Here is a 27,808-nt window from a genome sequence, read left to right on the forward strand (position 1 = left end):
AGCTGTATACATCTCAGTTTTGCTCATCTGAGTGGGGTGAGATTGTACTTAGATCTTCATAGTGCTCTGAGAGGATGGAGAAACTGGTTGCTTACTTCATTCTTCCTTTCCTGGTGAGGGGAAGGTTTTCTAGCTGGGAAATTCCTTCTTGGCACTGAACAACACTATCTTGTAGAATGGGATGATGTAAACAAAATGAAGTTAGTTTTCTTTCTCTTCTTATGCAGTTATTCTCAGATTTTTTAGTTCCATTGTGTTGGTAAAACTACCTATGTGAATTCTAGAGGTCTCCAAGAGCTATTTTTGCTCACAGATATCTATACAATCATTGATAACATTGGAGGATGGGGTAGCTGGGTTCTTCAATCTTGCCATTATTCCCTCCAAGCCTTATGTTGCTTTTTTGTTAATGATTTTTAGTTTTATTCCATTGGGGTCAGTAAAACACCATGCATACTTTTATTTTTTAATGTTTTTGGTTTGTTATATGGCCCAGGATATGGTCTATCTTGGTATGTGTTCCATGGCTACTTGAAAATAATGTATATTCTGCTGTTGGTGGCTGGAGCATTGTATAAATCCTGTTGGTTGATAGTGTTCTTGAATTCTTCTAAATATTTTATGATTTTCTATCTAGTTGCTCTTTCAGTTGTTGAGAGGGTTATTAAAGTCTTCAAGTATAATTGTGGATTTTTCTATTTTTCCTTTCAGCTCTATAAATTTTTGTTTCATGTAATTTGAAGGTTTATTGTTACTACATAAACATTTAGGATTGCTATGTCTTCTTGCACACTTTTTAGAATTCCTGTTTATCTACAGTGTTTCTGAGTGTATCTCTTTGTATAGATTTTTAGTGGTTGCATTAGGTATACATATATACTCATCACAGGTTACAGGTGTCAATATTTTACCTGTTTGGTTAAATGTACAAACCTTACCTCCTTTGATATTCTTTATGCTCCTTCTTTTATAAAACAATTGTCTTAAACACTTCTTTCACATACATTTAGAATCACATCAGATCATACTGTAAATTTTATTTCAATAAAGCTGGAAAAATTGCTTTAACCATCAAACATAATTGAGAACACTCAAGAGGAAAAGGAAAGTCTATTAAATTTACCCATATTAATGTTTTTCCTATTGTTTATTTTTCCTTCCTGATATTCCAAGATTCCTTCTTTTATTGTATCTTTTTTGTTTGGAGAACTCCCTTTAGCCATTTTTTACGATAGGACTGCTGGCTACATTTTCTCTTAGTCTTCTATTGTTCTAGCCTTAGTCTTCTGTTGTTTGGATTCTGTTATTCTAACAGTTCAGTTTCTTTCTTTTTCTTTCAGAGAAGAGAGAGAGAGAGAGAGAGAGAGAGAGAGAGAGCGAGCCAGGGAGGGCCAAAGAGAGGGAGATAATCTTCACAATGGGCACGGAGCCTGATGTGGAGCTCAATCTCACGACCATGAGATCATGACCTGAGTTAAAATCAAGAACCAGAAACTTAACCAACTGAGCCACTCAGACACCCCTTAGTTTTTTTCCCCTGTCCTCCCCCATTCTATTGTTAAGCCCATCCACTGGATTTTAGAATATAGTTTATTGTATTTTTCAGTTCTATAATTTTCACTTGGTTATTTTTTATATCTTTTATATCATTTTTATACCCTCTATTTAGTTGCTGAATCTGTATTTCTTTGAAGAAACTTTTTATTACTTTGCTGAGATTCTCTTTTTTTTCTTTCAAATGTATTCCTAATGGTTCATTAAAGCATTATTATAATGGCTACTTTAAAATTCTTGTCAGATAATTAGCATCTGTGTCATCTTGGTGCTGATATCCATTGATGGTCTTTTCTCATTCATGTTGTAATCTTCCTGGTTCTTGGTATTATTTTGACAAATGATTTTCAACTGAAGCCTGCAGACTTGGGGTATTATGTGACTCTTGTTCTTACTTGTATCTTCTGTTATAGCCAGCTTCCTCTGACACTGGCACTATAGGGAAGAAGGAGCACTGCCTCATTACTGCCAGGACTGAGTGAAAGTCCAGGCCTCTATTGACATTCCAATGGAAGGGAAGAACTTCTTGTTACTGATAGGTAGGAGTTCAGACTTCCCACTTAGGCCTCTGCTGATACCTCTCTGGCTGGAGGGAGATGGATATCTCATTTTTCTTCCCAAAATGGTATCTTCTACACTGACACTACAGTGTGCTAGCCATATTACCACTGAATGGTGGTTAAAAATCTGTATTTCTACCAGGCCTCCTCTGATGCTACTCCAGTGCCAAATAGGTATGGTTGTCCAGGTGCTTCATGTGGTCTCCACTGACACGATTAGGAGTGTGGGAAAGTGTCTCATTACCACCAGGTGAGGATGAAATTCTGGCTCCTCACTTGGTCTTCTTGAAACTACCACATGGAGTCAGGGGAGGGAGGCTCAGGTGCCTTGTTACAGACTTGCAAAGGTAGAAGTCTACCTTCCCTGTGCAGTCTTTGCTGGAAGGGGTGGGAGTGGGGCCACAATTTTTCTGTGCTATTTTGCTGGAGTAGAGATGTTATTATATAAACATTTTCTGTGTTGTGGGGCTGTCCCTTTCCTGGTCCTTTGGCTAGAGAGAGTAGGCTTTTGTTGATACCTTTTTTTGACTGCACCTGTTGGTGTTCTTAGGCTGTCAGCTTCTACACTACCCAACTGGAAGACATGAGGCAAAAACAAAATCCAGATGACTCAAGGCCATGTCATTCCTCAGGTCCTAAGGTTCCTAGCCAATCTGGCCTGCCTTCCTCCCTCCATATTTAGAGTATTCTTGTGATTGATTGTGTGTGTGTGTGTGTGTGTGTGTGTGTGTGTGTGTGTGTGTTTTATTCTTTCTTTATGGTATTTTTTGGCATGTACATCTATTGCTTATATTTTTAAAAAATTAACAACTTTTAAAGCAGTAGATTATTTTCAGTGATTGTCCTACATAACATGTCTTGATAAATTGAGACTACTCTTCACTCTTTCCTTCCTAAGACTCTCTCCTTTCCAGGGGTCTGTGGCTCCCCTATCTCCTAGTTCTTTCACTGACCATTCCTTCTAAATGGGTTTTATAATCTCTTCTATTGGCCCTTCAAACATTGGTACTCCTTACATTTCAATTCTTTGTCTAATATTTATTCTCTCACTACACGTATTCCATAGGCAAGAATATTTACTCACATTGTCTTAAACACCATCTCTATGTTGTTGACGTCAACTCTATTTCTCTAATCCTTCTTCTCTGACCTCAGATGTTTCACAGGCATATCTATCTTAACTTGTTGTAAATTGAGTTTCTCCTCTCCCTCACCCTTATGTATCTCAGTAAATGGCAATTTCATCCTTCCAATTGCTCAAATTAAAAAAAAAAATCTTGAAGTCACCCATGACTCCTCTCTTTCTCCAACATTTCACATGTGATTTGTCAGCAAATCCTGTTGGCTCTGACTTCAAAATATATTTAGAATGTGACCACTTCTTACCATCTCCACTATTACTACCCTCATGCAAGATACAACCATTTTTTATTGCATTACTGAAACAGCTTCCTAATCAGTCTCCTTCCTTCTACCCTTATATCCACACAGTATCCAGAATAGTCCTGTTAAACATAAGTCAAATTGTGTTATTTCTCTGGTCAAAAACCTCCTTATATCTTACTCAGATACAGCAAAGTCACAAAGTACTTCCAATGGATTCTAAGGACATATTGGAATCAACTCAGCTTCCCTTCTCTATTTTCTTTCTGACTCCATCTTCTTGTTTTGTTTTTTTTTTCTTAATCCTTTCTAGCTAATCAGGCCTCCTTTTTGTACTTTGAACATGATAGGCACACTTCTGCTTCAGGGATAATATACTTACCATTTCCTCAGCGTAAAATGCTTTTCCCTCAGATATCTGAATGAAATCACTCCTTTATTTCCTATGGATCTCTGCTCAAAAGTTGTCTTCTCAGTGAGGTCTTCCTGTATTTAAAATTGGAAAACCACTTTCCAACCCTTCCTATTCCCCTTATCTGCTTTATTTTTCTTCTTAATGCCCATTACCATCTAACATACTATGTATTTTACTCATTTTAAATACTGTTTTTGTACTTCTTTTAGAATGTAAATTCCATGAGGGTTGTATCTCCAGGCCCAAAAATAGTAACTGGCAGGGGCACTTGGGTGGCTCAGTCTGTTAAGCATCTGACTCTTGATTTTGGCAAAGGTTCATGAATTCAAGCCCCACGTTGGGCTCTGCACTGACAGCATAGGGCCTGCTTGGGATTCTCCCTCTCCTTCTCTCTCTGCCCCTCCCCCATTTGCACTCGTTCTCTCTAAATAAATAAATAAATAAAATAAAATAAACTTAAAAAATAAAACAATAAAATAGTACCTGGCAAATAGTAGTTACTCAATACATATTGGTTGAATGAATATCAATTAGTCAATTAATTAATAAATGAAATTTGGGCTTTAGATCAAGAGTCAGGAAATTACAGCCCATAGGTCTGCTCCCTGTTTTGTAGAGTTTTATTGGAATACTCATTTGTTTACATGCTTTTCCAATACAAAGGTAGAGTTGAACAGTTGTGAAAGATTTCTATGATCTGTGAAGCCTGAAACATTTACCATATTGTTCTTTAAGAAAAGTTTGTTACTCTTTACTTTATATAGTCAACTACTTCCTAGATACTGCCTTCTGGATATCCTTCAGGAATCTCAAGTCCAACCTGCCCCTTAATTAAGTTTTTTTCCCCCCATCTTTCCCAAAACTTTAACATTCTGTATTTTTATATGTGTGAAGGACAGTCCCATCCATCCAGTCAGCCACATCAGAAATCCAGAATTCAGACATCTTCCTCTCCCACAATTTCCATTTCCAATAACTAAGTCTTATACTTTTCCCTCTCTATTCTTTTTCCCACCACCCTGACTCAGACTACAGTTGTTTATTGCTCTCACTATAACACTACCCTCCCTCTCTGTGGTCTCTCTTTCACACCACAGTCAAGATAATGCCTTCCAAATGTAAGTCTATCCATCATACTATTCTACTTTTATGAAATGCTTTCCCAAGCTTGCAGGAACAATTCCAAACATTCCAAACTCCTCAACTAGGCAGAGTTTAGTCCTTTTAGGACCTGGCCCCTGTCTGCCTCCAATCACATCTCTGGCCACTGCTATTTTCATTTCATGTTCCAACAATACCAAATTACTTGAAGTTTTAGGCCCTTGGGCCTTTGTTCATGCTGGGTCATCTCCTCGAAAATTCCTTTTCCTATTTTCCTTTATTTCCACCTTCAATATTAACATAAGCTGTACTTCTCTGAAAGTACCCATCCTTGACAATTCCAAAGTGCCCTCTATGCCCAACAATATCACTGTTCAAAAATTATTGGTGAGGCAGCACTGATTAAGGATTAAGTGATTAAGGATTTCTATGCTACTTGGATTTAAACCCCAGCTCTGTTATTAGCTAAATGACCTTGGACATGTGTCTGTCACATAGTACAGGTTTATTATCATCTTCACATTTTAGCTGAAAAAATGACTATCATAGAAGTTGTTTGATGTAACACAGATAATATAACAGAAAATGCCAGCTGTTATCCAATATACATTCTCTCATTTTTCTTTTAGCATAAGAACTAAAGTCTTATCTTGGCATATGAGTGTCCCAAATAAAAACTACACTTCTCTAATTCTCTTATACCAGATGTGACCAGGGAATTAAATTCTGAAACGGTAAATAAAAGTGGTATATGGGGCTTCCAGGTCATGGGCTTAATGGAAAGGTTTGAATCCTTCACTTGACTTTCTTTCAACCTTTTCAAATGATATAACACAGAAGGTATTTGGCCATGCAGATGAAGCAGCACCTTAGAGATGGCAGAACAACAAGAAAGAAGGAACCTGAGTTCCTGCTCATGTCAAATCACCATACCAGCCCTGAAACACTTCACTGGACTATTCCACGATCAAATAATAAGTGTCTCTTTTGTTGGAGCCACTGTGTTTGTATGTGGAGTCTTAGAGGCCTAACCTGTATCCCACCAAATACAGCTAGTAAGTGGCAGAGCTTGGATTTGAACTGTGGATGCTATCCGGGTTATATCATTAGCCCCCTCCCCTGCAAAAAGTTTTTATTGAATTATGTTTTTCTAGGATGGTACTGGCTGCTAGAAAGCTTAGAGGTTGAGGGGCGCCTGGGTGGCGCAGTCGGTTAAGTGTCCGACTTCAGCCAGGTCACGATCTCGCGGTCCGTGAGTTCGAGCCCCGCGTCAGGCTCTGGGCTGACGGCTCAGAGCCTGGAGCCTGTTTCCGATTCTGTGTCTCCCTCTCTCTCTGCCGCTTCCCCCGTTCATGCTCTGTCTCTCTCTGTCCCAAAAATAAACAAACGTTGAAAAAAAAAAAACTGCTTTAAAAAAAAAGAAAGCTTAGAGGTTGAAGAAGGGCCATCTGTAACAAGTGTACAGGACTTGTCAATAAATATTTCTTGTCTAGCTTCATTCCTGGGTACATTTTCTGTCTCTATCCTTATTTCTCCTTTTCCATTTGACCTAATTATTATGTACAGTACTTCATATTTTATATGCCATATAAAATATACCACCCTAATTTTTTTGAAATGAAATGAGGTTTAAATAAGTATTAGTATTGCTTTATTTGTACATGCACCACTTTTATATCTATCATTTTCATTTGTTTACATGGCTATCACCATATTACACTGTTAGCTCCATAAAGGCATGAATAGTTTTTGTTTTTTCTTCTTCTGTATCGTGTAGCCTGGTGCCTAATAATAATTATAGAATTGAGCAATATTTTCTAAATGAATGAATTTCACAGTGTGAGAAATGTTATTAAATGCCATTGTGTCAAAACGGAATTTCCTTCCATTATCAATTTGAGCCAGGGAGGGAGACACAACTCTAAAAGGTGCCAAGGGGAAAGTGTCACATGCTTGGAGAAGTGATGGTGAGAACAGGGAATGCATACCTTGACAAAGTGCTCAATTAGGATTTCCACCACGATGTTCTGGAATTTGATGTTCATCATGGCAGCAACAGTGTCCTCCTGAGCTCTCATCAGTGTGGGCCCAAAGATCACCCCCATGTTAGAGGGGGTCATAAGATTCTCTTTGCTGTGCTCACATACACTGCCAAAAGAGGAAGAAAATGATTAACAAGACTTTCTCCAAGACCCCTTGTAACCAACCAAGACTGTGTTAGCTGATATAGGGGGTAAGAGAAACTAAATAGTAAGGAAAAAAAGGAGAGTCCAAAATATATATGAGAATAAAATACTACAAAAGAAGCAAATAGCAAAGAATAAAAGTTAGTATTTAATTAGGGGCCAAAGTGAGACACATCTAACTTAGTAGCACTGTAGGAGTTAAGAGAAGGAGGGTGGGCAGCTATAGTTAGAAAGTATTTGGGAAGACAGGAAAAAAGCAAGACAGCATTCCAGGCAAGAAGTACAGCATGTATAAAGCACATATAAAAAACAATAAAGCACACAGATAAATGTATACCAGCTTCGCCAGTCAGGAATCTAGCATTTTCCCCACCCCTAGTTTGAAAGCAAAAAACTCTAAGGGCTGGAAGGGATACTTTTTTTTTTCAATATATGAAGTTTATTGTCAAATTGGTTTCCTAAAAACACCCAGTGCTCATCCCAAAAGGTGCCCTCCTCAATACCCATCACCCACCCTCCCCTCCCTCCCACCCCCCATCAACCCTCAGTTTGTTCTCAGTTTTTAACAGTCTCTTATGCTTTGGCTCTCTTCCACTCTGACCTCTTTTTTTTTTTCTTCCCCTCCCCCAAGGGTTTCTGTTAAGTTTCTCAGGATCCACATAAGAGTGAAACCATATGGTATCTGTCTTTCTCTCTATGGCTTATTTCACTTAGCATAACACTCTCCAGTTCCATCCACGTTGCTACAAAGGGCCATATTTCATTCTTTCTCATTGCCACGTAGTATTCCATTGTGTATATAAACCACAATTTTTTAATCCATTCATCAGTTGATGGACATTTAGGCTCTTTCCATAATTTGGCTATTGTTGAGAGTGCTGCTAAAAACATTGGGGTACAAGTGCCCTGATGCATCAGTACTCCTGTATCCCTTGGATAAATTCTTAGCAGTGCTATTGCTGGGTCATAGGGTAGGTCTTTTTTTAATTTTTTGAGGAACCTCCACACTGTTTTCCAGAGTGGCTGCACCAATTTGCATTCCCACCAACAGTGCAAGAGGGTTCCCGTTTCTCCACATCCTCTCCAGCATCTATAGTCTCCTGATTTGTTCATTTTGGCCACACTGACTGGCGTGGGGTGATATCTGAGTGTGGTTTTGATTTGTATTTCCCTGATAAGGAGCGACGTTGAGCATCGTTTCATGTGCCTGTTGGCCATCCGGATGTCTTCATTAGAGAAGTGTCTATTCATGTTTTCTGCCCATTTCTTCACTGGGTTATTTGTTTTTCGGGTGTGGAGTTTGGGGAGCTCTTTATAGATTTTGGATACTAGCTCTTTGTCTGATATGTCATTTGCAAATATCTTTTCCCATTCCGTTGGTTGCCTTTTAGTTTTGTTGGTTGTTTCCTTTGCTGTGCAGAAGCTTTTTATTGGAAGGGATACTTTAAACTAGCCCTTTATCACTGTCCTCATTTTACAGATGAAATCACACACACACACACACACACACACACACACACACACCAAAACAAACAAAAAAACAAAAACAAAAACAAAAAGAAAACAAAACAAAGAGCTCCAAAGAAGGAAAGGGATTTCCCTGAAGTCACCATCAGTCTCATCAGAGTAGAGCCTGTTATCACTAATGTTGTAATCCCTAGTCCCTCTCCTTGCTTAAATTCTCTTTAGGGGTTTCCTATCATTTATAGGATAGGACCAACTCTTCAAAGTTGCAACTTGATGCCTGTTTCTAATCCCAATGCACAGCTTGGACTCTGAAGCTGATCTGGGTTTGAATCCTAACACTACCACATAGCTGTGCAACAGTGTTAGTAACCTAACCTCTCTGGGATTCAATTTTCCACATGCAAAAATAGTATCCACCTTAGAGGGAAGTTGCATAGAGCTAAATTTCTTTAGCATGGTATCCTGGAAATACTGCATCAGAAAGATCTGATGTTATTGTTACCTCTACAGGAGGCTCCATTCAGGCTCTGCTGGCCTTTGACACTCTTGATATATTACACTGCTTAGATTAACAACATGGCTGTACCATGTTGTTACATGCCACTCCTTCTGCTTAGAATGTCTCCTTCTTCCTGGATCTAAAGAATGTCTATCCTTTGAGATACACTTCAGATGACATATCCTTCAGAGCTATCACAGCCCATTTTCTTCTTGATTGATACCATTGGCAAGCAAGTATGTTACGATTTTCTGTTTCGTTTTGTTTTGTTTTTTTTTTATCTGCCTCCTTTACTAGGTGGTAAACAACTTCCAAGTGTGTGTGACTCATACACATCAGGTGCCAATTAATTATTTTTCATGGAAATGAATGCTTCTAGTGCTTTTTCAAATACTACTGGAGGAACCAAATGAACGATGAACAGCTGTTTGGTCAGTTTGGCTGTGGGGTGGGGAGGTAAGGCAATGAGACAAACCACCACAAACACTAATTTTCAAAACTCCCTGCTCAGGTAAAGACCCCTGAGAGGTTGACCCCATCAACAGGTTCTTGTTACTAACTGGATAATTGGGAGGGACAGAATCCTTAGACAAATCCTAATGTTAAGCCAATGACAAAGGCTGGTGAAATTCACATGATGATGAACAGCAACAATGCATAGGCATTTGTTATTGCTGGGCTGGTTATGGGTCCCTTTTAACAGTTTAAATATTTCTACAATTAACCCTTATTTTTTTAATTTTTTTTTACATTTGTTTATTTTTGAGAGACAGAGAGAGACAGAGTGTAAGCAGGGGAGGGGCAGAGAGAGAGGGAGACACAGAATCAGAAGCGGGCTCCAGGCTCCGAGCTGTCAGCACAGAGCCCGACGTGGGGCTCAAAACCACAAACTGTGAGATCATGACCTGAGCCGAAGTCGGACGCTTAACTGACTGAGCCACCCAGGTGCCCCAATTAACCCTCATTTAATGACAGAATTTTTTGAAATGTTAAAATGGAAAAACAACTCTATACAGCCACCAAGAGATCCAGAATGGCTAAACCACTAGTAGCAAGGCAAGGACACTCCTGAGAAGATAGCCTCCAACATGTGTGAATGCTTATCTCCTTATGTGAGCTTTGAAAGGAACTGACTTTGAAGGTGCCAAAGCTTGCTTAATCCTCCCAACTCCAAAAAAGGCAGAGTGTTTTATCTCTGAAGCCTAGGTTCATAGAGGGTAAAGCACTTAATCAAGATCACAGAGTTTGTGAATACATGAAAATACAGGGATTGAAACTTGTATTTGTTTGGCCACAAGTCTTACAGTCATTCTATTGCCTCCCACTGCCTGCTTGTTTAATTCCTCTCAAGAAATCAAATTCCGTGTGGGGACCCCTTTAAGCTAAAACCACCTTCTATTTCTCTAAGGGAGGTTGCTGGTGATGTGGGAAACAAAGGGAAATGAAAAATTAAATTTCCTTACTGCCTATTGACAAGTCCTTGAAACAGGCAGAGTGATATTCCTCTAGGAACTGAGCGGCTTCAATGATGATATGTTGCTCAGGGAAAAAGGCAATCTTAGCTTAACATTATCCTGATCCCCAAGGACACTGTAAATCTACTTTAACATATAAAAATTCCTTTGGAATCTTCCTTTATCTCTACCCCCCAAGATATATGTTGGTAACCATCCTCCAAGCATATGGCCCACTGATATACATCTTAAGGGTCTCCTGACTGAATTTTTACTAAACAATAATGAATGACGTTTTCCTAACAGCAGCTAGCCCCTCAAGGTCCTGGAAACCTTGTTTCCAAAATACCTTAGAGACTTATGCTATCCCTGACCCCCCTCCCAACCTGAAGGTACATAATCACTCACTCTTCACAACCCCAGTGCAGCTATTTCTGTCCACAGGTCCTGTCCCTGTGCTTTAATAAAATCACCTTTTTCCACCAAAGACATCTTAAGAATTCTTTTTTTGCACCAAAGATGTCTCAAGAATTCTTTTTGGTCATCAGATCCAGACTCCCACCACTCCAAAACCCCATCACTGGTATCCCATTTAGGACATTCTTTTACTTCTTGGCCTTCTTATGATAGGAAAAGATAGGATAAAATAGGCAGAGAGGGAAAGATTAGGACCTGAGGTCCCTGGGTGGGGAAAAACAAATTTTGGGACAATTCTAGGAATGTCTAACTGCAGCAAAACCCCTCGGATATAAGGTCCCTCTTAAGAATGTAACAGATACCACCTACTCCCTCTCATGTTCCCCCCAGGAATTTGACAATCAACATACCTAACTAAAAAAAGTAAACCATAAAACTTATGTTATATGAGGGACAGTCTGACCAGTCTGACTCCTCACACAATAGAACTGAACCAATCAGGAATGGACAACCCAGCACCTAGAGTTGTCAAGCCAATAACGATGAGACCTGAGAAGAAAGGGGGACGGGAAGGGAGGTGACCAGAACCCTATAAAACAAGGACATCCCCTCTCTGTAAAGACAGTTTTAATAATATTCTTCTTTCCTAATGTTATACCCTAATAAACTTTGGCCTGCTGCTCATTTTGTGTTCACCTCTTCATTCTTCGAAGTGGCGAGACAATGAACCCTGGGTATTGACGTAAAAAATCCCACAACACTATAAGATTTGGAAGATAACCTATTTCTGGGTAGATTTCTTTGCATTTGACATATTTCCTTTGAATATACATTTTGAGAACCATTAAGGGGCATAAGTCACACCCCAAACCATAAGATGAATAAAACCAAAAGGGCACTGTGAGTAGTGAATTAGGTAGGAGTTTGTGATATGATTTGACAGCAAATAAACCTTAAATTCTCTAGTCCACATGGACTAAAAACAATGGGTACAAATTCTTGAACATCAATATTTTTTTAAAAAGTGGATATCAGAGGGAAGTTGTAAAAAGCTTCCAGTTGAGGGAAAAATAATTTTGATTTGAGAGTCTATAAAATAGAACAACCTTATGATCCAGAAATCCCATTTCTGGAAATATATCCTGATGAGAGAAAAACTCTCTAAAGGCCTATATACAAGGGAAGCCATTTTAGATTTCTTATTTAGCATGAATGTACATAAACTTTGTTAAAATCAGAAACCTGATATATGGCTTACCACACATACAATGTACACTTGCTTTGTGAATGAGTAACATAAAGGAAAACCATCTTGTCCTTGAGATATTGGTCAATGTTCCTACTCCCTATGATGGGGAGAACAAAGGCAAGAAAAACATAGATAAAATTAAATTTTCTTACAACTTGCAGCCTATTGATAAACACCTGAGACATGCAGAGTGTGAAATTCCTCAAGAAACTCAGGCCTGACTTAATCTTGATGTTCTGCCAGAGACTAAAAGCAACCTTAGCTTGACAATAGTCAGACCTCCAGGATCCTGTAAGTCTTCTTTAACATATGGAAATCCTTTTAGAGACTTCCTTTATTCCTACCCCCCAACTTGAAAGTATATAGTCAATCAATCCTCACAGTCACAGTGCATCTCTTCCTGCCTGGGGGTCTTGTCCCATGCTTTAATGAAAACACCTTTTTGCACTGAAAATGTCTCAAGAATTCTTTCTTGACCATTTGCTCAGTGGCCCTACATCACCTGTATTCATGATAAAACTCGTGATTCCTGCCTATCTTCAAAATATATAATATTTTGAGCTTTTATAAGATGTAAAAAACTATATAGCCTTGTAAAAACTGTTAATTTTCTGGAGCACTTTCTTCCTTGTGAAGACTATGTTTCCTGAGCAACTGTCCTTATCTTGGGCTCAAATAAAACTCTATTTCTACTTCTGTAGATTCCTTTTTTAAAGTTTATTTATTTGTTTTGAGAGGGGGGGTTACACACATAGTGGGGAGAGACAGAGAGAGAGAGGGAGACAATCCCAAGCAGTTTCCATGCTTGCGCTGAGCCCAATGCAGGTCTCAATCTCATGACCCTGAGATCATGACCTGAGCTGAAACCAAGAGTCAGACGCTTACACTGACTGAGCCACCCAGGCGCCCCTACATTTAGAGATTCTAAAATGTTTGCTCACTTTGCATAGACAATCCAAATGAAATTAAATCACTATCTCAAAAAGATATCTGCACTCCCATCGCAGCATTATTCACAATAGCCAATATTTGGAAGCAACCTAAGTGTCCAACAATAGACAAATAGGTAAATATATACATACAATGGAATGTTTAGCCTTAAAAAGGAAGCAAATTCTGCCATTTGCTACAACATGGATGCACCTAGAAAACATGTTAAGTGAAATAATCCAGCCACAGAAAGACAAAATTATCTTGCTTATATGTGGAATCCAAAAATAGTCAAACATAGAAACAGAGAGTAGAATGGTGGTTTCCAGGAGCTGCGGGAGGGGGAAATGGGGACATGGTGGTCAAGAGGTGCAATGTTTCAGTTATATAAGATGATTAAGTTCTGGAGATCTAATGTATAGCAATGCGAATAGAATTAACAATACTGTATTGTACACTTGAAATTTGCTAAGAGGGTAAATCTTATGTGTTATCACTACAACAAGAAGAAAATGAAATTATGTGAGTTGACAGATGTTGTGGCAACCATTTCATAACATATATATATATATATATATACCAACCATCAAGTTGTATATGTATCTTAAATATATATAATTTTATTTATAATTTCATATATAAATTTTATTTGTCAATTATATGTCAGTAAATATGGAAAACATAAAAACTGAAGAAGTTCATTAAAGCTGGTTCCATCACTTATGTGCTGTGTGAATTTTGGCATATCTTTTTGTATCCTTAGATATCTATTCTCTCGTCTGTAAAATGAGCAAGTTATTATGTGAACTAAAGAGGCTCCAAGATCTGCTATCTAATGAATCTAAGAAAGCTGTCTCTTGAAAGTAATGGGGAAAAAAGAAAGCCACATATTATGTATCTACTGTTGGAAGAACACAGGACAATGTATAAAGTGTGCTTGTCTTCCCCACTCTAAACATCACCACCACCACCATCACCAAAAACCCAAAACAAAAAAAGCACACACAAAAGAAAACCCCAAAACCAAATATTTAAAAAAAATTAAAAAAAAGAACTGGAATCAGAGCAAGCCTCTTGATTCAACCATAGCAAACTTTGAAAAACAAATGATCTGTTTCCATTAATCAAGAAATTACAAGAAAAAAAAGATGAAGAAACTTTTATATTGGGAACATGGTAAAAACATAGAAGCCCTATCCTATATTGTATTAAGATTTGGCCTCTGTGTTCATTAGCCCTCTAAGTGCTTATGATACACACAAAAGCTTCAGAACTACTGCTATAGATTGGGGCTCATCAAACTACAGCTGTTGAGCCAAATGTAACCTACCACCTGTTTTGGTAAATAAAGTTTTATTGGAGCATAGCTATGCCCATTTGTTCACATATTATCAATGGATACTTTCGTACTGCAAAGGTAGAACTGAGTAGTTGTGACAGCATCTATATAATTCACAAAGCCTAAAATATGTACAGTCTAATCCTTTGTGGAAAACATTTTCTGACCTCTGTTAAAGATTAAAATAGGTTTAAAAACATTTCAATAGATACTATGTATGTATAGTATTTGCATCCTGATTCAAGGAAAAACCACATGACATATTTGAGACTACTGGAAATTTGAACACAGAATAAATAATAATATTAAGTAATTATTACTAACTTATGTTTAGGCATGATAATTATATTGTATTTATATGTAAAAATAGTTTTAATTATTTCAATATACATACTAAAATAGTTATGGATGAAATAATATGATGTCTTGGATTTACTTCAAAATAATATGGGGGAAGGTGGGTAGAGATATAGATGAAACAAGATTGGCCACATCAGTTGGCCACAAAAGTTGATAACTTTTGAAGCTGGGTGATAGACACATGAGAGTTCCTTACACTATTTATTCTATTTCTGTATACACTTGAAATTTTGCATAATAAAAAGGAATTTTTAAGGGACAAGATACTAATAGAGGGAGAGAGTGAGTCAGTGTCTGTCACAAAGTGAGCAGTTTCCATGGGTGCCCTTAAGGTTAGATAGGTTTGTTTCCTCTACTGATGTTATATTATCTGTAAATTTTTTGCTTTACTTTACTTTTTATTTTCATTTCTTTTCATTTTTCAACTGTAATTTACTTTAAAAATACTTCAACACAGTCAGTGCAATGTCCTGAATTTCATCAATGTCATCAATTGCAACCACATCATCATTTTATGGATCACTAAGTATGAAAAACAATCAGTTTATTGTCAAATTATATAATATCGTAAAACATTTTAATAGAACCTAAACTCAACAATGAACATCATTTAACCAAATGACTATAAAATGAGTGGCTATGACCAAGTTCATGCATGTAAAGGTTATGACATTATATCAAAACTGCTCTGCTGCCTGACAACAGTAATTTTAAGAAACTATTGATTCTTTTTAAAAATGTTTTTAAAATATTTTTAATGTTTATTTTTTGTGAGAGAGAGAGAAAGAGAGAGAGACAGACAGAATGAAAGTGGGGGGGGCAGGGAAAGAGGGCGACACAGAATCCGAGGCAGGCTTTGAGCTGTCATCACAGAGCCCAATGCGGGGCTTCAACTCACGAACTGCAAGATCATGACTTGAGCCAAAGTCAGATGCTTAACTGACTGAGTCACCCAAGTGCCCCAAGAAACTATTGATTCTAAGATGCATTTGGAATTCAGGTTACAACTAGAAAAAAAGTGCCCCTTAATATTGATAAAATTTGATATATGTTTGTTAGTTTTCATGCATACTCTAGGATAGGTTAGTTATAACTGTAGTATTCTAATTGCAAATACATGCTTACATACAGTAGGAGTGATTGATTACTATTTTAAAAACTCTAATCAGAAGGCAGAGGGATTACTATAAGCTTCAGACAACTGCACCTCCAATCAACACCAGAGGCTTTTTAAATTAGCATGATTGATGGTAAAGTGATTTCTCATTGCTTAGATGTGTCAAGATACTATATATGGAGTGACTACAAATATTGTATGGACACTACCCAACTTGCATAGATAGGTTAGAAGAATAGAGCAATGGTCAATCATAACATCAGTAGGGTGGACCAACAAATATGCATCTTCAAATGTGATATACCATATGGGACACAACACTGCCTATTATATGTTCTAGTCAAAAAATAGTTAATTTGAATTCAACTAGTCTTTAAATATAATCTCTACTTTAGCAGAAATAAAGGAGATATGGGAATAAGCTGAACAAAATGACACTAAAGAAAGTAGACACAAGTAGTAAGGCTCTGCAGGAAAAATGGTGGATCTAGTCTTATCAATAAGCCAAAGTCAATAAAAAAGGGACTGTGCTAGAATTTTTGAATATGAAAATAATATATGAGGTAGATATAATGTGTGGCACTCTATGGAGTACAAGATTGAACACACCATCTACACAGGGAATTTTTGGTTCAATGGGAAAATGATAATATTTCTGAAAAGTAGAAATAGTTGAACTGAAAAAAATAAGTTGCAGAATACCATAATCTCATTTTGGTAAAAAAAAAAATGCAAATTGTGTGTGTGTGTGTGTGTGTGTGTATCAATACACATTCACAGAATGATCTGAAAAAATGCACTAATTATTAATAGCAGTGATTTTGGATACTGGGGATAAAGAGCTTTTACTTTTAATTTTTTCTGTATTTTCTAATCTCTATAATGTACAGTATTGCTTCAGAAGTAACAGACGTGTTATTACAAAAATAAGAATGTAGTAAACCAAAGAGCCACACCTTTTAGAATCATAGCCCAGGCCTATGATTACAAAGTAGTCTTTCATTTGAGCATAGAACACAGGATTTTATTGTCTGACTCCAGTTGTGTTGCTATATTATTTATCTCCATCCAGTGAACATTTGATGCAAATGCAGTCAGAGCATCTGAAAGGAAAGAGAACTGGGACTTCATGGAGTTTATAGAGGAGGTTGTTTTTATGCATCAGTAGCAGAAAAAGGCCTGAGTATCACTTCCATTGTAATATTCCTCTGGTAGTGAGGTTGTGGGGAAAGTAACCTGTAGCATTCTCCTACCTCTGATTAATAGTAACTGTAAGTACTATTCAAAAAGAACTGGATATTTGGGAACCTCATATTGGCTGAGGAAAGTTTGTGTCTGTCTGTTATTACCTTAGAAAATGGGTTGGCAGTGGGAATACTTTACAAAGGCAAAGATATAATTATATATAGATTAGCAAACAGCGGTTGGCAGGCAGAATAATTATGTGAATTTTAAAAGTACATGGATTTTCCTCTCATGTGTGTATTTCCCTATTAGAATGAAGCCTATTTTTTATTTGAATTTTCCCTACAACTTTTGGTTTATAAAGTTTACAAACACACAAAATACTGAAAAAATTTGTATTATGAACATTCATACTGTCATACCTACATTCAAGAATTAGCATTTTACAAGTGCTTTCCGTCTCTCTATTTTTCTAAATCCTTTAGAGGTAAATTGATCAACTCCAAATACCTCAGTATTCATCTCCACAGAAAAAGTACACAAAGGGGAGGAGCTAAGATGGCAGGGTAGTAGGAGGACCTTAGGCTTGCCTGGTCCTCTGAACTCAGCTAGATAAATATCAAATCATTCTGAATATCCAAAAATAAATGTGAGTACTAAAAGAACAAACTGCACAATTGGAGGGAGAGAAGAGGACACATCATGAAAGGTAGGAAGTGCACAGACATGATTTGGGGGAGAAGAGGATCAAGGGTGCCCCAGAAGGGAGGGAGCCCTGGCCATGGAGACAGGAGAGAGAGAGGAATGCCTAGGGGATCACACAAGGAAAACATTTCCCCAAAGCTACTCACTGGGAAAATAAGAGGGGCTGATTTTTGTGAGGTTTTACAATCATGGGGCTCAAAGGCTAAAGTTTTAGAAGTGTGTGGCATGGCAAGTGTAGAGGCTAGAAGGCTCTGCAGTGCTACTGTAGAGAAGGAGAGCAAATAGCCTAGAAGGAAGACAGCCAGACAGGTAGATGGCATGATCTGAACATCACCTGGGATGCACTACTAGAGATGGTTCTCTGTTTTTGGAGTGCATTTGAAAGAGGTGGCATTGCCTCTCCATGGATAAAGGAGCCTGAAGGCACCATCTCTCTCATTCTCCTCAGCATAAACTGACTTCAGTAAGCAGCACAGTTTCAACACTGGCAGCATAAACCCCTTACACCAAGCCCCGCCTTCTTATGCTCAACAGGTGCTGCTTTTCTTGGGTAAGTGTGCTGCTGAAGCAGCACAGCTGGCCCCTCCCCCAGAAGATCAGCACAAACCAACCCCCCCACACACACACCATGTGTACAGACCATAGAGTTCTGCAAAGATTTAGCTCTAGTGGAAATAGCATCAGGTCTCTTTTAGCAGGCAGACCAGAGCAACCTAGTTAAAACTCACCACATTATGGCCATGGACCAAACACTCCCCACTGCAGGCAAGAGGAAATTCTGCAGAGGACTGACTTGAGGGGTAGAGCAGCTATAACACAGCAGCAGAGTGCAAAGCATACTCCAGAGACACTTCCTGAAGTGCCAGACCATGGACGTTATATGACCTTTACTTCATAAATCCATTACTCTAAGGATCAGGAAACATAACAGGCTTTCTGAGCATACAGAAGAAGACAGAGACTTAGACAAAATGCCAAGATGGAAGAATTCATCCCAAAAGAAAGAAAAAGAAAAGATCATGGTCAGTGATTTAATGCAAACAGATATAAGTAATATGCCTGCTATGGAATTTAAAGGAACAATAATAAGGATACTATCTGGGCTTGAGATAAACGTAGAAGACACCAGGGAGTCCCTGACTTCAGAGACAAAGACCTACAAACTAATCAGGCCAAAATTTAAAAAAAAATGCTATAATCGAGATGCAAAACAGACTGATTGTAATGACCACAAGGATGGAAGAAGCAGAAGAATGAATAAGTGGTATAGAAGATAAAATTATGGAAAATAATGAAACTGAAAAGAAAAGAGAAAGAAAAATATTGGATCATGAATGTACACTTAAGGAACTCAGGACCCCCACAAAGTGGAATACCACTCATATCATAGGAGTACAAGGGAAAAAAAAGAGAGGGAAAAAGGGCAGAAGATTTTTGGAGCAATTTATAGCTGAAAACTTACCTAATCTTGGGAAAGAAATAGATATCCATATCCAGGCCTCACAGAGAACTCCCATCAAAACCAACAAAAGCTGGCCAACACGAAGACATATCATAACTATATTTGCAAAATACAGAGATAAAGAAAAAGTCCTAAAAGCAGTAAGACCAAAGAAGTCCCTAACTTACAAAAGAAGACCAATAAGATTAGCAGCAGAAATCTCTGCTAAAACTTGGCAGGCCAGAAGGGAATGCTTGATATACTCAATGTGCTGAATGGAAAACTATGCAGCCGAAAATACTCTATCCAGCAAGGCTGTCACTCAGAATGGAAGAAGAGATAACGAGTTTCCCAAACAATAACAAAAGTAGTTTGTGACCACTAAGCCAATCCTGCAAGAAATGTTAAAGGGGGCTCTTTGATTGGGAGAGAAAGACCAAAAGGGACAAAGACTATAAAGAAACAGAGAAAATATCCAGAAACAACCAGAAAACAACTAGTGAAATGGCACAAAATTAATATCTATCAATAGTCACTCTGAATGCAAATGAACCAAATGTTCCAACAAAAAGACATACGTTGTCAGAATGGATAAAAAAGCAAGACCCATCTTCATGCTGCCTACAAGAGACTCATCTGCAACACAAATACACCTGCAGATTGAAAGTGAGGGGATGGAGAAACATTTATCATGCTAGTGGACATCAAAAGAAAGCCAGAGTAGCCATACTTATATCAGACAGACTAGATTTCAACCCAAAGTCTAACAAGAGATTAAGGGCACTATATCATAAAAAGGGGTATATCCAACAAGAAGATCTAACAAATGTAAATATTTGTGCCCCAAGTTTGGAACACCCAAATATATAAAACAATTATTAACAAACAAAAGGAACTCATTGATAATAATACAATAATAATAGGGGACATGAACACCCCACTTACATCAATGGAAAGACCATTTAAGTAGAAAATCAACAAGAACAATGGCTTTGAGTGACACCCTGGAGCAGATGGACTTAACATATATTCACAACATTCCATCCTAGAGCAACAGAATACACCTTCTTTTCAAATGCACATAGGATTTTTCCAGAAGAGATCACATACTAGATCACAAATCAGGCCTCAACAAATAAAAAAAGAATGAGATCATACCGTGCATATTTTCAGACCACAACACTATGAAAGTCAACCATGAGCAAAAAGATTGGAAAGACCACAAATCCACGGAGTTTAAAGAACATCATACTAAAGAATAAATGGGTCAAACAGGAAATCAATGAAGAAATTAAAAAAAAATACATGGAAATAAATGATAATGAAAACATGATGGTCCAAATCTTTGAAATGCAGCAAAAGTGGTCATAAGAGGGAAGTATATAGCAATACAGGCTATATCAAGAAGCAAGAAAAATCTCAAATACACAACCTAGTATTATATCTAAAGGAGATAGAAAAACAACAGCAAATGAAGTCTAAGGCCAGCAGAAAAAGGGAAATAATAAAGATTAGAGAAGAAACAAATGATATAGAAACTAAAGAAACAGAACATATCAATGAAGCCAGGAGCTGGTTCTTTAAAAGAGTTAATAAAATTTATAACCCCCAAGACAGACTTAACAGAGAGAGAGAGAGAGAGAGAGAGAGAGAGAGAGAAATGACCCAAATAAGTGAAATCAGGAATGTGATATGACAAATCACAGCTAACACCACAGAAATAAAAACAATTATGAAAATAGTATGAAAATTTATATACTGATAAATTGGGCAATCTGGAAGAAATGGACAAATTCCTAGAAACTCACAAACTATGAAAACGAAACAGGAAGAAATAGAAAACTTGAACAGACCTATAACCAGCAAAGAAATGGAATCAGTAATCAAAAAATTTCCAAAAAGCAAAAGTCCAGGGCCATATGACTTCCCAGGAGAATTCTGCCAAATATTTAAAGAAAAGTTATTACCTATTCTTCTGAAACCGTTCTAAAAACTAGAAATGGAAATAAACTTCCAATCTCATTCTATAAAGCCAGCATAACCTCGATTCCAAAACCATACAAAGATCCTACTAAAAAAGAGAATCACAGGCCAATATCTCTGATAAACATGGATGCAAAAATTCTCAACAAAGTAGTAGCAAATCAAATCCAACAGTAATTAAAGGAATCATTCACCACAATCGAGATTTATTCCTAGGCTACAAAGGTGGTTCAATATTCATAAGTCAATCAATGTGATATACCACATTAAGAAAAAGAAAGGATAGGGGCACCTGGGTGTCTCAGTTGATTAAGCCTCCAACTTTGACTAAGGTCATGATCTCACAGTTCCTGAGTTCGTGTCACATGTTAGGCTCTGTGCTGGCAGCTCAGAGCCTGGAGCCTACTTCAGATTCTATGTCTCCCTGTCTCTATGCCTCTCCCCCACTCATATTTCTCTCTCTCTCTCTCTCTCTCTCTCTCTCTCTCTCTGCCTCTCAAAAAATAAACACTAAAAATTAAATTAATAAAAAAGAAAAAAAGGATAAAAACCATATGATCCTCTCAATAGATGCAGGAAAAGCATTTGGCAAAGCACAACATCCATTCTTGATAAAAACCCTCAACAAACTAGGGACAAAGGGTACATATATCAACATCACAAGGTCATATATGAAAAAAACCACAGCTAATATAGTCTTCAATGAGGAAGAACTGAAAACTTTTGCTCTAAGGTCAGAAACAAGATAGGGATGTCACCTCTCACCATTGCTATGTAACATAGTAATGGAAGTCCTAGCTTCAGTAATCAGACAACTAAAATAAATACAAGTCATTCAAATCAGCATGGAAGAATTCAAACTTTCAGTATTTTCAGATGACATGGTATTCTACATAGAATACTAAAAAAAATTTCACCAAAAAATTACTAGAACTGGTAAACAAATTCAGTAAAGTCACAGGATATAAAATCAACGTACAGAATCTCTGGTATTTCTATACACCAATAATGAAGCAGCTGAAAGAGAAATCAAGGAATTGGCCTCATTTACAATTGCACCAAAAACCTTAAGATACCTAGGAATGAACCTAACCAAAGAGATTAAAGATTTTTACTCTGAAAACTACAGAACACATATGAAAGAAATTGAAGACTACACAAAGGAATGGAAAAACAGTCCATGCTCATGGAATGGAAGAATAGATATTGTTAAAATGCCTATACTACCCAAAGCAATCCACACATTTAATGCAATCCGTATCAAAATACCACCAGCATTTTTCACAGGCTTGAACAAACAATCCTAAAATTTGTATGGGACCACAAAAGACCCCAAATAGACAAAGCAATCTTGAAAAATAAAACCATAGCTGGCGGCATCACAATTCTGGACGTCAAGTTATATTACAAAGCTGTAGTGAGTAAAACAGTATGGTACTGGCACAGAAACAGACACATAGATTAATGGAACAGAATAGAAAACTCAGAAATGAACCAAAAAACTACATGGCCAACTAATCTTCTTTGACAAAGCAGGAAAGAATATGCAATGAAAAAAAAAACATAGTCTCTTTAACAAATGGTCTTGGGAAAAGTGGACAGAAATATGCAAAAGAATGAACCTAGACCATTTACACCACACAAAAAAGAAATTTTAAATGGATTAAAGACTTAAATGTGAGACAGGAAACCATCAAAATCCTCAAGGAGAACACAGGCAGCAACGTCTCTGACATTGGCTGAAGCAACTTCTTATTAGATGTGTCTCCAGAGGCAGGAGAAACAAAAGCAAAATTCAACTATTGGGATTTCATCAAGATAAAAAGCTTCTTCACAGTGAAGAAAATCAACAAAACTAAACAGCAATCTGCAGAATGGTAAAAGGTACTTGCAGATGACATATCTCATAAAGGGTTAGTACCAAAATCTATAAAGAACCCATCAAATTCAACACTCAAAAAACAAACAATCCATTTAAAAATTTGGCAGAAGACATTAATAGACACTTTTTCAAAGACATTCAGATGGGTAACAGACACATGAAAAGATGTTCAACACCAGTCATCATGAGGGAAACAGAAATCAAAACTACAATGAAATAATCACCTCATACTTGTTCAGCACAGGTAAAATTAACAACATGGGAAACAACAAATGTTGGCAAGGAGGCAGAGAAAGGGGAACTTTCTTATACTATTGGTGGGAATGCAAACTGGTGCAGCCACTCTAGAAAACATTATGGAGGTTCTTCGGAAAGTTAAAAATAGAACTACCCTATGATCCAGCAATTGCACTACGATGTATTTACACAAAGATACAAAAATACTGATTCAGGGACATATGCACCCCATTGTTTATAGCAGCATTATCAACAATAGCCCAAGTATAGAAAGAGCCCAAATGTCCTTCGACTGATGAGTGGATAAATAAAATGTAGTGTGTGATACACACACACACACACACACACACACACACACACACACACACACGTATACATACAATGGAATATTACTCAGCCATCAAAAGAATGAAACCTTGCCATTTGGAATGAAGTGGATGGAGCTAGAGTACTTTATGTTAAGTGAAATAAGTCAGTCAGAGAAAAAAAACACCATATGATTTCATTCATATGTGGAATTTGAGAAATGAAACAGATGAACATGGCTGGAAAAAAGAGGCAAACCAAAAAAACAGCCTGTGACTACAGAGGGTCGGTGTAGGGGAGGCGGGTGGAGGGGTGAGTTAAATGGGTGATGAAGATTAAGGAAGGCACTTGTGATGAGCATCTGGTGTTGTATCTAAGTGATGAATTATAAAATTCTACTAGTTAGTAGAAATAGTTACACTATATGTTAACTAACTGGAATTTAAATAAAAAGTTAAAAAACAGAAAAAGCACGTTGTTCTGCGAAATCAAAAAATATTTTTATACCTAAGAAAATTTACAATATCATACAATAATTAGTTCATATTCAAATTTTCTGAAATGTATTGCAATAAAATCATTTTATAGTCAGGCTTTTACAAATCTAGGTCCATAGTTCACACACTGCATTTATTTCTCTTTTGTCTCTTAATGTAAAACAGTACCCCTATCTCTGTTTCCCAGGATTTTGACTTTTTAAAAACTCCAAACTAGTTTCTTATAGAATGTCCAGAAGTCTGTATTTTTCTATACCCTATATTTTCTATAAACTGCAAAGGTCTAATTTGATTGAGGGTAAATATTTGTGGCAAAATTACTTAGGTTACATTGTGCACTTCTTTTTGTATCCTATCAGGAGGCACATAAAGTCAGTTTGTACCATTCTTAGTGATGTTAACTTTGATCAGATAATTAAGGTGGTGTTTGTCAGATAGCTTCATTGTAAGATATATTTTTTCACTTATAATTAGTAAGCAATCTGTGGATGAAACATTGAAATTATTTGAATATTTTTTTGTGAACAATCTTTTATCCAATAGTATTGATGTATGCCTGAAACAGGACATTGAGATTACAAACTACTGGTTTGTCTAATTCTATTATTCCTCCTAAAATTTATTAGCTGGCATTCTTCTGTAATGAAGGGCTTTCCTTAGTCTACCTATCTCCCATAAATTTTTATTTATTCAAAGTGTTATATTCAATACAGTATTTATTGTTTTTAATTTTTATTTTGACTCTAGATTTAATCAGTATCAGCCTTTTCAAGCAGGTTCCTGTGCCCTTGCGACATGACCATATTAGTACTTGAGGTCTTCTTTGCTTACAAAGGTAAAATTTTCCGAGGCTTACCTTGTATTTCCCTTGTTTAAGACCTGGAATCAACCATTTCTCTAAGAAGCCTTGATAGTTTTGAAAAGTGAAGATACTGTAGAAACAAGGATCTGGGCATTATGTGTGTTCACTGCTTTTTTAGAGTAGAAGCACTTCAAGACTGGTTCAGTGAATAGAAGCTTTTGTTGTTTTCTTTTTAAATCATTAGCTCATATGGCATTAATTCAACTTAACTCTTGTAGGATTTTTATCTTAAATTTTATATCATCTCTTTTTCTTACACCATAAATTTTGTCTTCTGATAATATTATTTAATTTTTGCTTTATCCTTGTGATATACATTGCAGGGAATAACTTTAGAAATACCCTTAGCCTCTACTGATGGGTTAAGGCAAAAAGATTTACAAAGCCATAGGATGCTCACACCCAAGTTTGAGTAAACAAGATTAAGTAAATAAGTATAAGGAGGGTAGGGCCAGGGCCACCAGGATAGAGAGGGTGGGACAAAGTCCCATTACAAAGGTACATGAGGTAAACAAGAATAGGTATTCAGGGTGAAAATTCCCCCCAATTTAGTACTATAGCAGAAAGCTGCTTTCACAGGAAGGAAGGACCAAATTAGGTAAACAGGTAAATAGGGCTATAGACCTCTGCAGGTGAAGATGCCCAGAGTGGAGCTAATTAGCAAAAGAAAGGTACCTTGTTAACCCTGAGGTTGAAGGCTCTGTCATATCCCCTAGGCTGGCTAAGATAAACAGATATGGGGCCTCCTGTCTGCTGTTAACATCCATCTGGCTGGTGCCAGGATTTTGGTTTATATTGACACAAACCCGTAACACCATATATCATCAAAACCCCTTCCCTCATGCCCATGAGTTAATGTTCACAGATTCATTGTCTCTTTGTGCATGCCCAATCACGTCTGTAAGCCTTCTGATCTTAATAAATACGGAGCAAGGACGCTTATTCAGGGCTATTGTCTTTTCCCAGACATTAGCCATCTCTTGCATTTTAATCCTGCGTCCACTCTCTTGCTGGACAAGAGAGAACTTTAGATCCAGAGTCTATGACAATACATAAACACAAAATGGTTTCAAATTTATTTATATTATTAATAGTATTAGTAAACCTACTGAGTGATGTTTACTACTTTTTTTGTAGCTTGTCCTGTTTTCAGAATATATCTCATTAAGGATAAGTCAGAGGATCGTGTTTATAAGTTAGGTGAAATAACTTGTCTTTGTTTTATCAATTTGATAGATTTAGATTCATTTCCCTTTTTATCATCAACTTTAGGGTTTGTAATCCTTGACTCAATTTTACTTTTTCGGTATGTAAAACATTAATATGGCTCAAAAGTAAAAAGCATTCAAGGAGATGGACTTAGAGGAATCTAGCTTTCATCTATATCCCTTCTACTGTATTCACCACCCTGTAGTAATCATTTTCATTCTTTTTTTTTTTTTTTGGACAGTTGTACCTCTTAATGCCCTTCATTCATCTCCCTCCCACCTTCCCTCTGACAAACACCAGTTTGTTCTCTATATTTAAGAGCTTTTTTTTTTTGTTTTTGTTTTTTAGATTCCACATGAGTGAAATCACGTAGAACTTGGCTTTCTCTGATTGATTTATTTCACTTAGCATAATACCATGTAGGTTCATCCATGTTGTTTCAAATGGAAGGATTTCATTTTTAGGGCTGAGTAATATTCCATTACACACACATATCCATCATATATAAATATCTATATCTATATAGCTATGTCTATATCTATCTATCTATCTATACATACATGTATTCCATATATACATGTATTCCACATATACATGTATTTATATTCCACGTATTTATATATCTCATATCTTTTTTTATCCATTCATCTATGGATAGCCATTTGGGTTGCTCCCATACCTTGACTATTGTAAATAATGCTGCAATAAACATGGGGCTGCATGTATCTTTTTGAATCAGTATTTTCATATTGCTTGGTTAAATCCACAGTAGTGGAGTTACTGAATCATATGATAATTGTATTTTTACTTTTTCAAGGAACCTCCATAAGGTTTTCCACAGTGGATGCACCAATTTACATATCCACCAATAATGCATGAAAGTTACTTTCTTTCCACATCTTCACCAACATTTGTTATTTCTTGTCTTTTTGATACTAAACATTCTGAGAAGTGTGAGATGGTATTTCATTAGGGTTTTGACTTGTATCTCCCTGATGGTAAGTGATATTCAGCATCTTTTCATGTGTCTGTTGGCCATATGTATGTGTTCTTTGGAAAAATGTCTATTCAGGCCTACTGCCCATTTTTCAATCAGATTGGGGATTGTTAATGTTGAGCTGTATGACTTCTTTATAAATTTCGGATATTAAATCCATACCAAATTAATATGTTCTCCCATTCACTAGGTTGTCTTTTTTTTTGTTGATAGTTTCTTTACTGTGCTTGCTTTAATAATACCTTTATTAAAATATATTTCACATTCCATACAATTAACCCTTTACTGTTGTTTTAATTATCTTAGTATATTAACAGAATTGTGTAACCACCATCACACTCTAATTTCAGATCATTTTCACTACTCCAAAAAGAAACCCCATAGTAGTCACTCCCCATTTCCTCCCATGTCTTCACATGCCAGCCCTAGGCAACCACTAACCTACTTTCCGTCTTTATAGACTTGTCTGTTCA

The 27,808-nt window shown here is 36.9% G+C and overlaps 1 protein-coding gene across 8 annotated transcripts in view; it reads right to left on the bottom strand.

Moving 5' to 3' along the window:
- The window catches only part of OPHN1 (oligophrenin 1), a 541,657-nt gene that overhangs the window by 122,184 nt on the left and 391,665 nt on the right, over positions 1–27,808 (bottom strand). For all 8 annotated transcript variants that reach the window (XR_009257107.1, XM_058713537.1, XM_058713536.1 and 5 more), the window contains one exon: positions 7,002–7,161. Coding sequence is in view for 7 of the 8 variants with exons in the window: in XM_058713537.1 (XP_058569520.1) it covers positions 7,002–7,161 (160 nt within the window). In the remaining variant the exon portion in view is untranslated. The remainder of the gene's footprint in view (positions 1–7,001; positions 7,162–27,808) is intronic.

The sequence above is a fragment of the Neofelis nebulosa genome, chromosome X, assembly GCF_028018385.1.
Source record: "Neofelis nebulosa isolate mNeoNeb1 chromosome X, mNeoNeb1.pri, whole genome shotgun sequence".
NCBI classification, from domain to species: domain Eukaryota; kingdom Metazoa; phylum Chordata; class Mammalia; order Carnivora; family Felidae; genus Neofelis; species Neofelis nebulosa.